The 15,555-nt window shown below is 39.0% G+C and overlaps 1 protein-coding gene across 6 annotated transcripts in view; it reads right to left on the reverse strand.

The window, feature by feature from the left end:
• Positions 1-15,555, reverse strand: part of LOC138744080 (inositol polyphosphate-5-phosphatase A) — a 445,284-nt gene that overhangs the window by 51,584 nt on the left and 378,145 nt on the right. For all 6 annotated transcript variants that reach the window (XM_069899594.1, XM_069899596.1, XM_069899597.1 and 3 more), the window contains 2 exons: positions 6,098-6,193; positions 5,939-6,013 (listed from right to left, as the gene is read on the reverse strand). In XM_069899594.1, the coding sequence (XP_069755695.1) occupies positions 5,939-6,013; positions 6,098-6,193 (171 nt within the window). The remainder of the gene's footprint in view (positions 1-5,938; positions 6,014-6,097; positions 6,194-15,555) is intronic.

Here is a 15,555-nt window from a genome sequence, read left to right on the forward strand (position 1 = left end):
TGACTCATTCCATTCATTCATTTTTAAGCACCTTCCAGACTTACGTACAGTCTTCGTCCTTGTGTTGGAAGCAATAGTTAAGAATATTGTGGGATTTGGAATTGGTGGTGGATATCGTTCATTAAGGCAGGCATTTCCAGTGCCAAAAACTTTCCTCCTTCCCACACTTCCCACTGTTGTAATAGGAATGCAACTGTCACTGTGAAGCTGTTGTCACAGCTCAGCAGGCAGTCAAGGCACCGGAATTCCTTCCCTGAAAGAGAACAGTGAATCAGATGGGCTTTTACAGATCTGCTGGCTTCATGGATATTCCCAACGATATCAGTTTCATTAGTTAACTAATTAGATTTAAATTCTCAACTGTAATAGGAGGATTGAACATGTATCTCAGAATTTAGCTTCTGGACTATGAGTGCATCATACTCCACCAAACATCATACATACATCATGTGGAAGGCATCTAGTAACACTGTATTTGGGAAACTGCACACGTGGTGTTACACTTAGTAACTGCACCATGTTATTCAGTGGAAAGGCGGATGGAGGAACATTGCATGAGGAGTGCCTATCAGTTTCCTCTTCATTATTTCTATGAAAAGTACATTAGATAATATTATGCTGCATGGTCCTAATTAGCAATGAGAGTAGTCCCATACTAGGCTGCACGTTGTTAGGAAAAGCCCTTGCTCCTTATGACAAAACCTTTCTTTGTGTTTCTTGCTAATTCTGAGCAAGTTAACTTCAATCCTATTCAATTAATGGTTTTAAAGTTTTGCACATGTGGTCTGGTGCATATTGATGTCCTCAGCTTGCCTTCCTTCATTATCTAAATGAAGGACACCATTTCAGGCACATGAACAGCAAATAACTTAAAAGAGAAAATGTTAAAATTTCCAAAGTTAGTTGCTTCAGGAAAAATGAAAATCTACTAGTAAATGTAATGCAACAAAAGCATCATAAACATTGCCACAGTGCCTTGAATAAAATGCCTCTATTAAAATCTCCACCTTCTGTCAGACATTGAATAAATATGTCGCTCCTTGGGCAAATCCTATCAAAATGAACGAGAGGCTCAGCTTTATGTGCATATTTTACATTTTAAATTTAGACATACAACTTGGAAACAGGCCATTTTGGCCCATGAGTCTGTGTTGCCCAATTTACCTACACCCCCGGTACATTTCAAATGGTGGGAGGAAACCGGACCCTCTGGGGAAAACCCATGCAGACTTGGGGAGAACGTACAAACTCCTTATAGACTTTCAAACCTTGGTCCCAATCGTTCGTGCCCTAAAGGCATTGTGCTAACCGCTACGCCATGTGTTGCCAAAGTATAAAATATATATGCACATATATAATATATGTATAGTAGAACCCCGAATGAACGCGACCCCGGAGATAACGCGATCAGCCAGTGGATCCTTTTTTTTTTCCTCTTTCTGGAATTTAAATTGTTTTCAGATCAAAATGGAACACACTGTTAGAAGACAAAAATCTTTTTCAGTGAAAGAAAAGTTTCATGCACTTGACGTGATCAAATATAAAAGTCAAACCCAAGTGCACGTGACCTTGGCGTACCTGAATCAACATTTCATGGCTGGAAATCTCAAAAAGATAAGTTACGCACATCACTCTAGAAAGTTGAGGAAGAGGCAGGACTGAAGGCCAAATGCATGAAGACAGCCAAATACATCAGCCTCTGACTCCCTGTACGAGAGATTCATTCAAGTGCAATCAGACGGCCTTCCAATTTCCGGGCCTATTCTCAAAGCTCAAGCCAAGAAGTTTGACCAGCTGATCAATAGAGAACCTCACAGTTTAAAGCTAGCAATGGATGGCTGGACCAGTTCAAACACCGTCAAGGGATTTCTCAAGTTTAATGTCTGGAGAAATTCGCTCAGCCGCCAGTGAATACCTGGCAGAACTAAAAACTCTCTTAGAAGAAGGTGGCTATGTCAAAGGACGAGTGTACAACTGTGACAAAACAGGCCTCTGCTACAAGATGATCCCAGACCGCACACTGTCTAGCAAAGATGATGTCCATTAACGTGAGGGGTTCAAACAACACAAAGATCATGTGACATTATTGTTTTGTGTTAACAAGACTGGAACACACAAGTTAAAACTGCCCATGATTGGCAAATTTTTCCTAACCGGCTGTTTCCACCATGTCAACATGAAGATGTTACCGTTCGAGTACACATATAGCGCAGCAAGGCTTAGATGACCAGTGTCATCTTTGAGGATTAGTTCCTTGTTGTGTGTGCTCATTTTCATAAACAAAAGTTAAAACTCAAAGCTCTTCTTTTGCTTGACAACTGTCCCATCCACCAGACAGCTTCCAACCTATTAAACCACGATGGAAAGATCTGAGTTTCTTACCTCCCAAAGAATACTACATCTAAGATCCAGCCCCTAAATCAGGGGATCATTTCTGTTTTCAAGCAGAATTACAGACATGAATTAATTCATAGAATTGTAGATGAATCAATAACGCTGGAAGACAATCTGAAAAGCATGAATGTTAAAGAAGTTTGTCACTTAGGTGTGAAGGGCTGGGCAGGAGTCAACTCCTCGTGTGTGGAAAATTGCTGGGAGAAGGGTCTGGGTCCAGCCTTTTCATCACAAAAATCCACCAAGGAAGATGAAGATGATGAGGAAGATTTCTATGGCTTCACAGATGAAGAGGTGGGTGAGGCGCAGAGGCTGTTTCAAATTAGCAAAGAGGGTTTTCACCAGTGGTGCTCTGCCGACATATGAGCATCTGACGGACTCTGAGATTGTCCACAGCATGGATCCCGAACCACAGGAGGATGATAATGAGGAGCGCTTTCACCCCACCCCCAAGTGTCTGAAGCCATTGAGTACCTCGAGGCTAGCCCACATTGGCTGGAGACCCAGGATGTGGAGCACATAAAAATCCTCCTGCTCAGAAGCATTTTGGAACTCGCTCGCTGCCAGCAACTTGCTGCGTTCAGGCAACAAACACTCAATGGTGTGCGCGCGTGCCACACACGCACACACGCACACACACACACACACACACACACACACACACACACACACATCAAATATATCTACTTAAAGTTGGGCTTCCATTGTCAAACAGTAAATTCCTCTTCTAATCAGTTTTAAGTGAGCCACCATTTCCCCCATACTTTGGCTCCTAATTCTAGTCTCTCACACTAAACTAAAATTCCTCTCAATGTGACTGCTATTTTCAGCCCTTTCGAACTTCATCCAAGTTATCATATCATGCACAAACCCAAACAACAGAGGATGTTAATCCCAGTGGGGTAATCACATCCTTATCCGGATTCTTTTCTACTTTCTCCATTGGCCAAGTTTTAGACGGAGTCGTGATACAAAATTAGGGCCAATTGCTGGTTTTCTGGGTCTGGGGAGACTCTAAGGCTCCCTGCAGAAATCTGAATTGAGTCTGAAATCTTCTGAGGGCTCAGAGTTCTGCATGTGTACATGGAGGTGAGGGGGTTGGAGGGTTCTTGGCAGAGAGCGGGAGGTTTGAACTAGTGGAGTTGTTCTAGTGAACCGGTGCAGACTCGAAAGGCCAACATGGCTTGTTTCTGCTCCGTAAATGGTTATATAGTTATATAAAGCAGGGAAATGAATTGAGCTACTGAGCTAGTAGATGTGAATCTATGAACAATTCTGATGCAGGCCCTGTGAAAATCTGAGCAAATAGGAAGAGAGCCCTTCCTAAGGGCTAAAATGTAAAGAATTCCCTGGTATAAATTGTTTTATTTCATGAAATAAATATGAAGCTGTCAATACTATCATCCAGAATAAAAATCAGAAAGCTTAAAAAAATTACTCATGAGAAAAATAACTCAGATTTTTCATATCCATGGAATAAATTGGACCTGCTATGCTCCCACTAATGTACCCATGATTTAATCACTAACAACAAAGTTTTACTGATCAAGAGAGAAGGGATTCATGCACTCTAACCCCATTTATACCAAAGGGCATTTTTTATTTGTTCTCAATTTGGAAATATTTCACATTTACCCTCTACTGAAATGGGGGAAACATATTTACTCAGATCTTTGTTCAGATAAAAACTCTCACCTCATGCGGATGGGTTAAAGTTGATTGGGATTCAGTTTGATTAGATCCAGGCTGATGTAAACAGTCACCTTGAAGTCTTGGCTACTTTCTGCCCCGAAGGATACTCTCAGTGCATAGGTTAGAGCCTGATGTTTGATATCTTCTGGCAGGTGAATTGTTTCAGGGCAGAGGTGATGGTAAATGTTGAGCCATCACATTCAGTTTGCCTCAACTTTGATTTGATATGGATGCTTCTATCCATTGTAAAATAGCCTTTTGGGCACTTACCCATTCTCTTTTCCACAGAAATATTCCTAATTAACTTAGTAGTTCGTAATTCCAAAGTAAGACATTGGATCGTACATATATTTGATAAACCTATTATAGCATCGAAATGGAAATCAGAGTTGCACAATTGATAAACTTCCCCACTTGTCAGCAGATGCTGGATATTGGACAAGGTTTCTGAAATTCAGTTCTTTTCTTGGTGTTGGCTCATGTTGCAGTATGGCATTGGAGATGTGTGTGTCTGTATCTGTGTATCTCCATGAACATGTGTGCTTTAAGATTGTGCAGCAGGGCCTCATCACCTATCTTCTTGATCAATGGATAAAGGCTTCTCACATCCACCGGTCACCTCATGTTCAAAGAATTCTCACACAGGCATCTTCCACGCCTCAGAAATGCAATGGAGTCAAGACACTCTTGACCGTTAAAGTAGGATGGGTAAAGGTGCTGCCGACTATTTAGCAACAGCTCAATAAACCTCACAAACCCACATTCAGTAGGTCACAATGACAAGCATTGCTCCAGCACTCCCATGTACAACAACTCCGATCTCTTATAAGAACAGGAATTCCCATTAAAAGAGTGCCGCTCCATTAACAGAGGCAGATTTTAATAGCTTTTGTGGCAGCAGCACACAGGAAGGAAAGGACTACGGACAAAATGGAGGAGAAAGAACGAGATAAATGCCAAGGAAGTGGAGAAAAGCATGAGCATACGACCATTACCTGATGGGCTGCTTCTCATTGGCCTGTAATATGTTCAGTAATCTCCAATGTAAAAGAAAACAAGCATTTATATTTATCTGGTGCAAATATAATTGATCACCAGAGGACAGAATTCCTCAACAAAGCTTGTCCTATGTCTATGGAATTAAAAATGATGAATGCTTATTTACAGCAATGGACATCCTTCAAAACTCCACCTCCTAGGGAGGAAATGATGCCCCTTCTGTTGTATTATTTCAGATTTGACCTATAATCTAAATGAAGATTAAATGTAAGCAACCAAGGGAAAGGCATTTCTAAGTGGTGGGTGGAAGCCTGAACTTACAATTCTGCAAACAAGTTGAAAGGAGAAAAAAAAACAAGGTGTCTTAACAAAGATCCAAGACTTGGAGCAATACCCTGTAAGGAAAGATTATTCCAGGATGATTGTTTTAATATCTTCTGTACAGAAATGTTTCTTCTGAACATTATACTTTCATGCTCAGGTTTCCGTGAACTCATTGGGGGTAAATTCTAAGTTTTCATAATATCAATTCAGCTTTCCATTTTACATCTCTCCTGGTTTTTAAATGCATTGAATTCAAAGGAAATAAAAATCAGGAGATATGCATTATTTGTGATTTAATTGTGATTTAAGAGATTCTCTCAGTGAATAAGCTGTATTAAGTAATAACATTGTGCTAGATGATTAAAACACCAAAGATTAACAGACTGTCACATTTTAGATGGACAGATTTAGTCTGGATAAAGTATCAAAAGCAAATCACATTTCACCTTTGGATAATGCTTCAGGTTTGCAGACAATTCAAAGTTAACATATTGTAAACCACCCTTTGAAGAGCAAATCAAATTCTTACCTCAACACCATTGTTTTGCCGAAATACATCTTGGTTAAAATAATCAAAAATCTTCTTTTCTAGTTGAAGCACCACCTATATAAAAAAAGGGGGAAAAATGAAACATACATTCCATATGAAGACTCTCAATAGTTGAGTTTTTTTGCATGTAAACCATACCTTCCGATCATTCCTTGATTCACGGAAAATTAGCTTGTTTATTTGATTGGTATCTGCTGCTCGAATCGTTTGCATTGTTGCTGATGCACAGAGTGTCTAAAAAAATTAAAACAAGACTTGGTAAAGGAGGTGCAACAAATTAAGACTCAATTCATTTAAAAAAATGACTCATTTTCAATGCTTGTCACAGAATGACCAAAAGTAAATAAAACATAAACATTGATCCACTTCATTTGTACAACTGATATTTTTGCAATTAGCTACAGAAGAAATTGTTAGATATAATATTAAATTCTGTGCGGTAAAACAATAGTGCAAATATATCTATTCAATACATTTCAATTACACTCAACATTAAAGATAAAAACAATTACAAGTATCCTTAAATCAGCTTTTATTATAATTATAATGGAGATAAAAAATCATCTGCTCCCAAATCAACATTGCACAGGTCATGCATTAAGGCAAATGGCAGATGTGGGGCCCACTAATATGTTCTCACTGATGCAATTTGGATGATTTCAGTGATCTTCCCAATACTCCCAATCCCCATCCCCATTACAGGATAACAGTATACAGAAAGCTTTGGCACATTTGACTTGCCAGCAATTGCAAGAAGGTATCTCTTGAGAGGAACAGTGGAGCAGCCCCTAAAGCCAGGTGGAAAGGAGTGGGACCAGAGGTGAAGGGAGATGGCTGACGAGATTCTTTCCGTACTCAGCCAGATTGCACTTGCAGTGCAGAACTGATACCTCTTGACTACACCCGACTATGTTCCCAGAAAACAGTCTATTTCACATATTTTCTCTAACATGTCTGACAAAAATCATCAGAATTATTCATTTCTTTTGCAGTATAATTTTTCTTGCAGAAAATTAATCCCCTGCCTCAAATGTTTTGGCAGTGATTTGTGAATTTCCATCACCTGGAATGCTGCAAAGTGGAGGGACATGGCATGTGCAAAAACCCTCTGCGATACATTTACCTAATGTCTTCAATATTTTTGTCTTTTTCAAAGATCACTTTTGTTTTTGGATCACCAAGGATAAGTAATAAAAATGCTCAGGGTCACACAGATTCAGATCAAAATATGTAGACCCAACTATCAGGCAGAACATCAATTCCAGAAGGAACGTTGAAAATTTTGCCTGGCAGGTTTTGACCCTTACAGCTGAGCTTGTTGAAGTTTGCCTATCAAAGACTGGAACTTGGATGATAAATGGGAAATGCAGGCTTCATTTAAGACCAAAGAACATAGAAATGCAATGTGACATTATAAGGAGGCTGAGAAATCTGGGCCGTCTATGCTACTGTTAGGGACCCCACATTTTGGGCACAGCCAAATCTCAGACTCCCTGAGGGCTGTTGTACCATCAATTATGCATCTGTGTCACAACTGGATTTACTCCAAACAGTCCAGCTGGGACTTCTTAAAAAATCACCTGTAGTATTTGGTGATGTTTGCTGCACATCACTTTCTCTGAGGGTGTAGTTAAAATTCTGCTGGTAAGAATGCTGCCTTAGAGAGACTTGTAATGCATATTTTTCATAGAAAGGTGTTTCAAACAGCCTTTACAAAGTAGGATGAGAAGGAAAGTTATTCAAGGACCAAAATAGTATCTGATTGGTAAATGAAAGGTTTGGGTAAACCCAGCAAAAAAGTGAAGAAGTACTGAACTCCTTCTGATATTGGATGGCCAAATTCTTCTCCATGGCCCCAGTGAACCCCCACAATCCTTTGCTGTAGTGGTGAGTGACTGGAGGTGTCTAGTGCTCTACCTCTTCCCTGCAGTAACATTATGTGACGAGATTTTGATTACATTAAAAATCCATTATTTAATTCCAGGCAATATGTACATTCCATGTGATTCCAGTTTCTCTTCACATTAGTTTGATTTCAAATATCAGCATTTTTTCACAAAAAATAAAATGTGATTTGTTAGAAAAACAACAGATCTGATATGCATTAAGTATGCAATGTGCAATAAAATGCTAGGATATTTCTAATAATGCACTTCTGGAACCAAAAAAAGGGATTGATGGATGCAACACCTAACACAAGCTTTAATTGGAAGCTTAATAGAACCAGTTATATCAAAGGATATAGTGGACTATATGGGTTATGATCGAGTTCAGTAAATGCAAATGATTACCAAGGCTGGTCCAATTACAACCAAGCAATAGGGATAAAATGATGGAGATATTCCTGCCATCCGAATTGCTATTTGGCAGATTGTTATTGCATTGTCATTTTGATAAACCACTAAATTATGAACAAAAAAATCAAATATAGCCAGAATGCACTGAAATCATTAAAATACATCAATATCTAATCAATGCTGCACAATGTTTTTGAAATCCTGGTATGTAAAAATGATTTCGCCACACACCACCGAGTACTCAAACCAAACCATTTCTCTGTCGTTTTTTTTCCCCTTTTTGATCAAGGAACAGTTTACCATCTGTGTTTGAATGACATAATCCACAGAAGAGCTGGTTCCCATACTGAACACAACTGGCTCAGAGTTTTAAATTCAAAGCACAGATTAGTTAATCACATCAAACCAAAGAGCCCTTTAGACTCATATGTCACACATCAGCCTGGTTGTCTTTAAATGCTGCACCACATCAGAACAAGTACCAGAACGAACCAAAGCAGAAACCTCCAGCTTTCTAAAGCCCTAACAAATCGGTCCATCTTTCAGTCATTTAAACTTTCCAATCAAGGGTCAATATGGACCAAGCATCCAAATGCTAATGCGCTTAAGTGTGTTTAAGCAGCTTTCCTACGTGAATGGGTAAAAAGGACTGCAAGGAAAAGCCAGAGTTACTGTCACTGCCAAAAGTCATTGTTACCAACCTACATGCAGGCACAATTCAACAAAGTCATGATTTTAAAACACCTCCTGAGAATCTGGACTGCCTTAATATTGAACCGATTTAATGTTTCTCTCAGTAACAAAAAATCTCCTGTATTGTTGATCAAAATAAATCAACCATTACTCTCGTGTCTTCTGGAGTAACTAAATTCAAAAATGATCTCAACATAGCTTCATTTCCATTTAGACATTGTTATCCTTCTTCTGATCTACAGCCTTTCAAATACTGGATTATACATCGGAAATCAGATCTATAAAGTGCTCGTCCCTGCTTTAATTACACCAGGTTTTTCTTCCAGTATCACTGGTTTTATCAAGTGTTTTCATGCCATTTACATGACATGAGGTTGTACTTGTAATGTACATAGGATGTTCATCTTCCATTTTGCAGTGATTTTCTGATGGCCCTTACAGGACAACATTGTCCCACATCTGCTTACGCAAACATGGAAAGTTTACAAAAGTTTTGGATAAAATGATAACGTGTTACTTGACTGTACATAAGTATATTGTTATTGTTATATACCATTAGCATATTTCTAAATTCTAGGTAGTTGTAAGTTGGTGAATGTCATTTAATAACGCTGTATTATTAGTCCCAACCAACCAATTTTCCCCTGCAACCGCTGCAACCGTGTCTGCCTGTCCCGCATCGGACTTGTCAGCCACAAACGAGCCTGCAGCTGACGTAGACATTTACCCCTCCATAAATCTTCGTCCGCGAAGCCAAGCCAAAGAAAAGATTATTTAGTTTTGAAATCTAACGCACAATAAAATGTTTAAAATGCTCGAGACCAGTTGATAAAACAACATTCTTAGAGAAGTAATTTTAAAATAACTGAACTTTAATTTTAATTGCATAGTGATAATTGCAAGGCAAATGAACTCTTTCAATAAAACATACCTGATTCCATCATTAAAATGCTTTATTTGACTGTACAGTCTAATAAAGGGTCTGATGTAGTTGCATTCATTATGTTTATTACTAGATGGAGTTATTACATTTTATTACTTACTCGTTTCTTCCCCTCTCCTTTTGGTACGAATTTACCTGTATACAATTGATTCATTATGCAATCGTCATTTATTAGGTCTGTTTATTGTGTTAAACTCAATAAAAATATATTATAAAGACTATGACTATGAACTGCAATGTATCTATAGCCTTAACGAGCTCAGAGGTCTCTAGATTAACCCAAAAAAATGAAGAGTGTGGACCCAAACTGGTGACTTAATTTATTTCTAGAATAATATGTTTAATCAAGGAATCTTGAACATTCAAGGAGGCATTGAAATGCAGAGAGGTTAAAGAATGACCACTTGAAAACTTAAAACCCATATGAGATCAAAGGCAAATGGCTGGCTGCACAGAAAGGCAGGTCACAGGCACACACACCTGGACAATCTCAGTGTAATATTAGAATGGGTGTAAGGAAAATGTGAAATAGTATTGATTAGATTTCCACTACTGCAATATAAAATGCAGTAATTTAAATTAATAAATAACTGATATAGTCTTGAGATATTAATACTGACCTTTTGTCATTGGTATATCTAGAACACATTTGTAAACTCCTCAGCTCCTATTGAAGTGTTATTCCTTTTCAATATTTAAAAAGTGCTATTAAATTCAATTGTCAATCCATTATGGTCGAGAACCACAAATCTCCAATGTACTGCTTGTGTTAAGCCCCGACAGCAGTATTCTCTTTCTCCACAGGAAGACATTTGTGTATTCTTCTCTCAATGTGATTTCCACTTTTTAACTCATCTGCCATCCAATTCCCTGCTCAGAAGGACAAATTGCTCACTGTGATTCCTTTCAACGTTAGCACAGCAAGCAGAAAATTGTGACTGAGCAGAAACACAAGAAACAGCGGCATAAAAATTCATCACTTTGCCCTGTTGACCTCTCACCACTAGGTTGACACACCCTGTCTCGGTGAGTAGCATCAAGGGAGAAATGTGCGGCCTGGGTGAGTAGAATTACTAACAAAAAAACTTAGAAACAGGAAAAGCCCACCAGATGCTTCATTGTCTTGTATTCTTTTCTAAAGAACTGGTCCATAAAAAGGGTCTACCACATGGCATATTGGATGAAATGAGTACAGTCATTGTTTCATGGCAATACTGTCACTTACTGACTGCAGTACAAAGAGGTGTAATGCAAGATTAAATCCAGACTTTTAGCTAGCAGATTAAAACCAATCATGACAGATGTCCATGAGACTGTTTAACATACAAAATGCATGACACGTCCATGAAGTGAAGGATAAAGCTCTCCATTTCTTCAAGAGAGCAGTTCCTACAATTTGGCCTCAAAAGAAGAAATTCTAATGATGCCCACCACAATTGCTTTAGTTTCCAACAATGCGTGAATCTGGAGGTTCATTAATTAGATAGATTTAGACATGAACTGTAACATTTTTCAGACGGTGGGGCTTTGTTTTAGAGTGACACTACTTCCAATAAAGAAGTTTTTTTTTAAAAGTAAAGAAACCCGTCTCGAAATTTGGGAAGTAAAATAAAGAGCTCTGCAGTTCTCATTTTGTTTTGCTAACATCTGAAAATTCATAAACTTATCAATAATATATTGGTAACGGTGTAAATTTTGATCAGGACAGCAATAAAATTTCAAAAGGAAAAAGGGAGCATGGTGAATTGTACAAGATCATTTGAGTCCAATGGGGGTTTCATGACATCGAACAGTTTGTTCCAAAATTTTAAAAGAAATGTGTTCTGTCAGCCCTCATCAGAAAAGAGTGTCAAAAGTTTGAGTTTACAGTAGGTGTACACCAAGAAATAAATTTAAAAGTGGGATCGGTAAATTTAAATCTGAGCTGCTCTGAGCAACCATCCAGTGGGTGGGCTTCTGATACATTTTACCAATTTTTCATGCCCATCCCTCTAGATCTGACCCTGCTCCTCAGCTTTTATGCTTCTGACAACTTGGCTGAGGAAAACATGAGGCCTCTCTGATAGCATGAAATTGTGAACAATGGTGTGGGGATAAGAAGAGAGCTACGAGGATGGATACAGCCAGAGGCTGCCTGATTTCATCTGGAAACCGATGTTAGTTAAACCGATGTGCACACACCCAAATGAAGCACAACTTATGGCTTCGGAAGAAATAAGATTCCAGTGATTGTTTTCAAAGAGTAAGGAAAAAAAAGCAGGTCCTGCCAGAGATAAATCTGAAAAGGAGAAGCAAGCCAAATGAGGGTCGTGCATTTCTACAGAATTGCAGTTATTGTCGGAAGAATCAAGTAGACATAGGACTTTTGAATAACCATTATTCTTTAAAAAGGATCAATTAGCACAGAACTAAGTCACACTTAAACAAAAATGGATTGACATTGTAGCATAATTAATAGCTGATCACAGGACAAAGATTGAACTCTTGTGGTCTTGACTCAATTTACCATGTTCATTTCTGGACAAAAATAGTAATTTGAAAATAAATGTTTTACAGGTGTTTGTCTTTATTAAATATTTCCTGGGGTTTTTGTAAAAATAAATTCCCAAAGAACCCCAATATAATAAGCAACAAGTCAGCAGTGGAAAGGAACATGTTATCACGGTATCACATCACACATCCGCACGTTATCACGACCATCTTAGTTACATATCTGCACGCTATATCTGCACGTTATCATGACCATCTTACTTACATATCTGCACATTATCATGACCATCTTAGTTACTCATCTGCACGTTATATCTGCATGTTATCACGGCCATCCTACTTACATATCTGCACGTTATCCTGACCATCTTACTTACATATCTGCACGTTATCATGGCGTCACATCACATATTTGCACATTATCACGGCCATCCTACTTACATATCTGCACGTTATCACGGCCATCCTACTTACATATCTGCATGTTATCATGGCGTCACATCACACATCTGCACTTTATCACAGCCATCCTACTTACATATCTGCACGTTATCACGGCCATCCTACTTACATATCTGCACGTTATCACGGCCATCCTACTTACACATCTGCACGTTATCGCAGCATCACATCACACATCTGCACTTTATCACAGCCATCCTACTTACATATCTGCACGTTATCACGGCCATCCTACTTACATATCTGCATGTTATCATGGCGTCACATCACATATTTTCACATTATCACGGCCATCCTACTTACATATCTGCACGTTATCATGACCATCTTAGTTACATATCTGCACGTTATATCTGCACGTTATCACGGCCATCCTACTTGCATAGCTGCACATTATCATGGCCATCCTACTTACATAACTGCACATTATCATGACGTCATAGCATATATCTGCACATTATCACAACCATCCTACTTACATATCTGCACGTTATCATGGCATCACATCACACATCTGCACTTTATCACGGCCATCCTACTTACATATCTGCATGTTATCATGGCATCACATCACACATCTGCACGTTATCACGGCCATCCTACTTACATATCTGCACGTTATCATGGCATCACATCACATATCTGCACGTTATCACGGCCATCCTTCTTACACATCTGCACATTATCATGGCATCACATCATATATCTGCACGTTATCACAGCCATCCTACTTACATATCTGCACGTTATCACGACCATTCTACTTACATATCTGCACATTATCATGGCGTAACATCACATATCTGCACGTTATCACAGCCATCCTACTTACATATCTGCACGTTATCATGGCGTCACATCACATATCTGCACATTATCACGGCCACCCTACTTACATATCTGCACGTTATCATGACCATCTTAGTTACATATCTGCACGCTATATCTGCACGTTATCACGGCCATCTTACTTACATATCTGCACGTTATCATGACCATCTTACTTACATATCTGCACATTATCATGACCATCTTAGTTACTCATCTGCACGTTATATCTGCATGTTATCACGGCCATCCTACTTACATATCTGCACGTTATCCTGACCATCTTACTTACATATCTGCACGTTATCATGGCGTCACATCACATATTTGCACATTATCACGGCCATCCTACTTACACATCTGCACGTTATCACAGCATCACATCACACATCTGCACTTTATCACAGCCATCCTACTTACATATCTGCACGTTATCACGGCCATCCTACTTACATATCTGCATGTTATCATGGCGTCACATCACATATTTTCACATTATCACGGCCATCCTACTTACATATCTGCACGTTATCATGACCATCTTAGTTACATATCTGCACGTTATATCTGCACGTTATCACGGCCATCCTACTTGCATAGCTGCACATTATCATGGCCATCCTACTTACATAACTGCACATTATCATGACGTCATAGCATATATCTGCACATTATCACAACCATCCTACTTACATATCTGCACGTTATCATGGCATCACATCACACATCTGCACTTTATCACGGCCATCCTACTTACATATCTGCATGTTATCATGGCATCACATCACACATCTGCACTTTATCACGGCCATCCTACTTACATATCTGCACGTTATCATGGCATCACATCATATATCTGCACGTTATCACAGCCATCCTACTTACATATCTGCACGTTATCACGACCATTCTACTTACATATCTGCACATTATCATGGCGTAACATCACATATCTGCACGTTATCACAGCCATCCTACTTACATATCTGCACGTTATCATGGCGTCACATCATATATCTGCACATTATCACGGCCACCCTACTTACATATCTGCACGTTATCATGACCATCTTAGTTACATATCTGCACGCTATATCTGCACGTTATCACGGCCATCCTACTTACATATCTGCACGTTATCATGACCATCTTAGTTACATATCTGCACGCTATATTTGCACGTTATCACGGCCATCTTACTTACATATCTGCACGTTATCATGACCATCTTACTTACATATCTGCACATTATCATGACCATCTTAGTTACACATCTGCACGTTATATCTGCATGTTATCACGGCCATCCTACTTACATATCTGCACATTATCCTGACCATCTTACTTACATATCTGCACGTTATCATGGCGTCACATCACATATTTGCACATTATCTCGGCCATCCTACTTACACATCTGCACGTTATCACAGCATCACATCACACATCTGCACTTTATCACAGCCATCCTACTTACATATCTGCACGTTATCACGGCCATCCTACTTACATATCTGCATGTTATCATGGCATCACATCACATATTTTCACATTATCACGGCCATCCTACTTACATATCTGCACGTTATCATGACCATCTTAGTTACATATCTGCACGTTATATCTGCACGTTATCACGGCCATCCTACTTGCATAGCTGCACATTATCATGGCCATCCTACTTACATAACTGCACATTATCATGACGTCATAGCATATATCTGCACATTATCACAACCATCCTACTTACATATCTGCACGTTATCATGGCCATCACAGCACGTATCTGCACATTATTACGGCCATCCTACTTACATATCTTCATGCTATCACGGCTATCCTTCTTACATATCTGCATACTATCATGGAGCCACAGCACATAT

The sequence above is a fragment of the Narcine bancroftii genome, chromosome 10 (assembly GCF_036971445.1).
Source record: "Narcine bancroftii isolate sNarBan1 chromosome 10, sNarBan1.hap1, whole genome shotgun sequence".
NCBI classification, from domain to species: Eukaryota; Metazoa; Chordata; class Chondrichthyes; order Torpediniformes; family Narcinidae; genus Narcine; species Narcine bancroftii.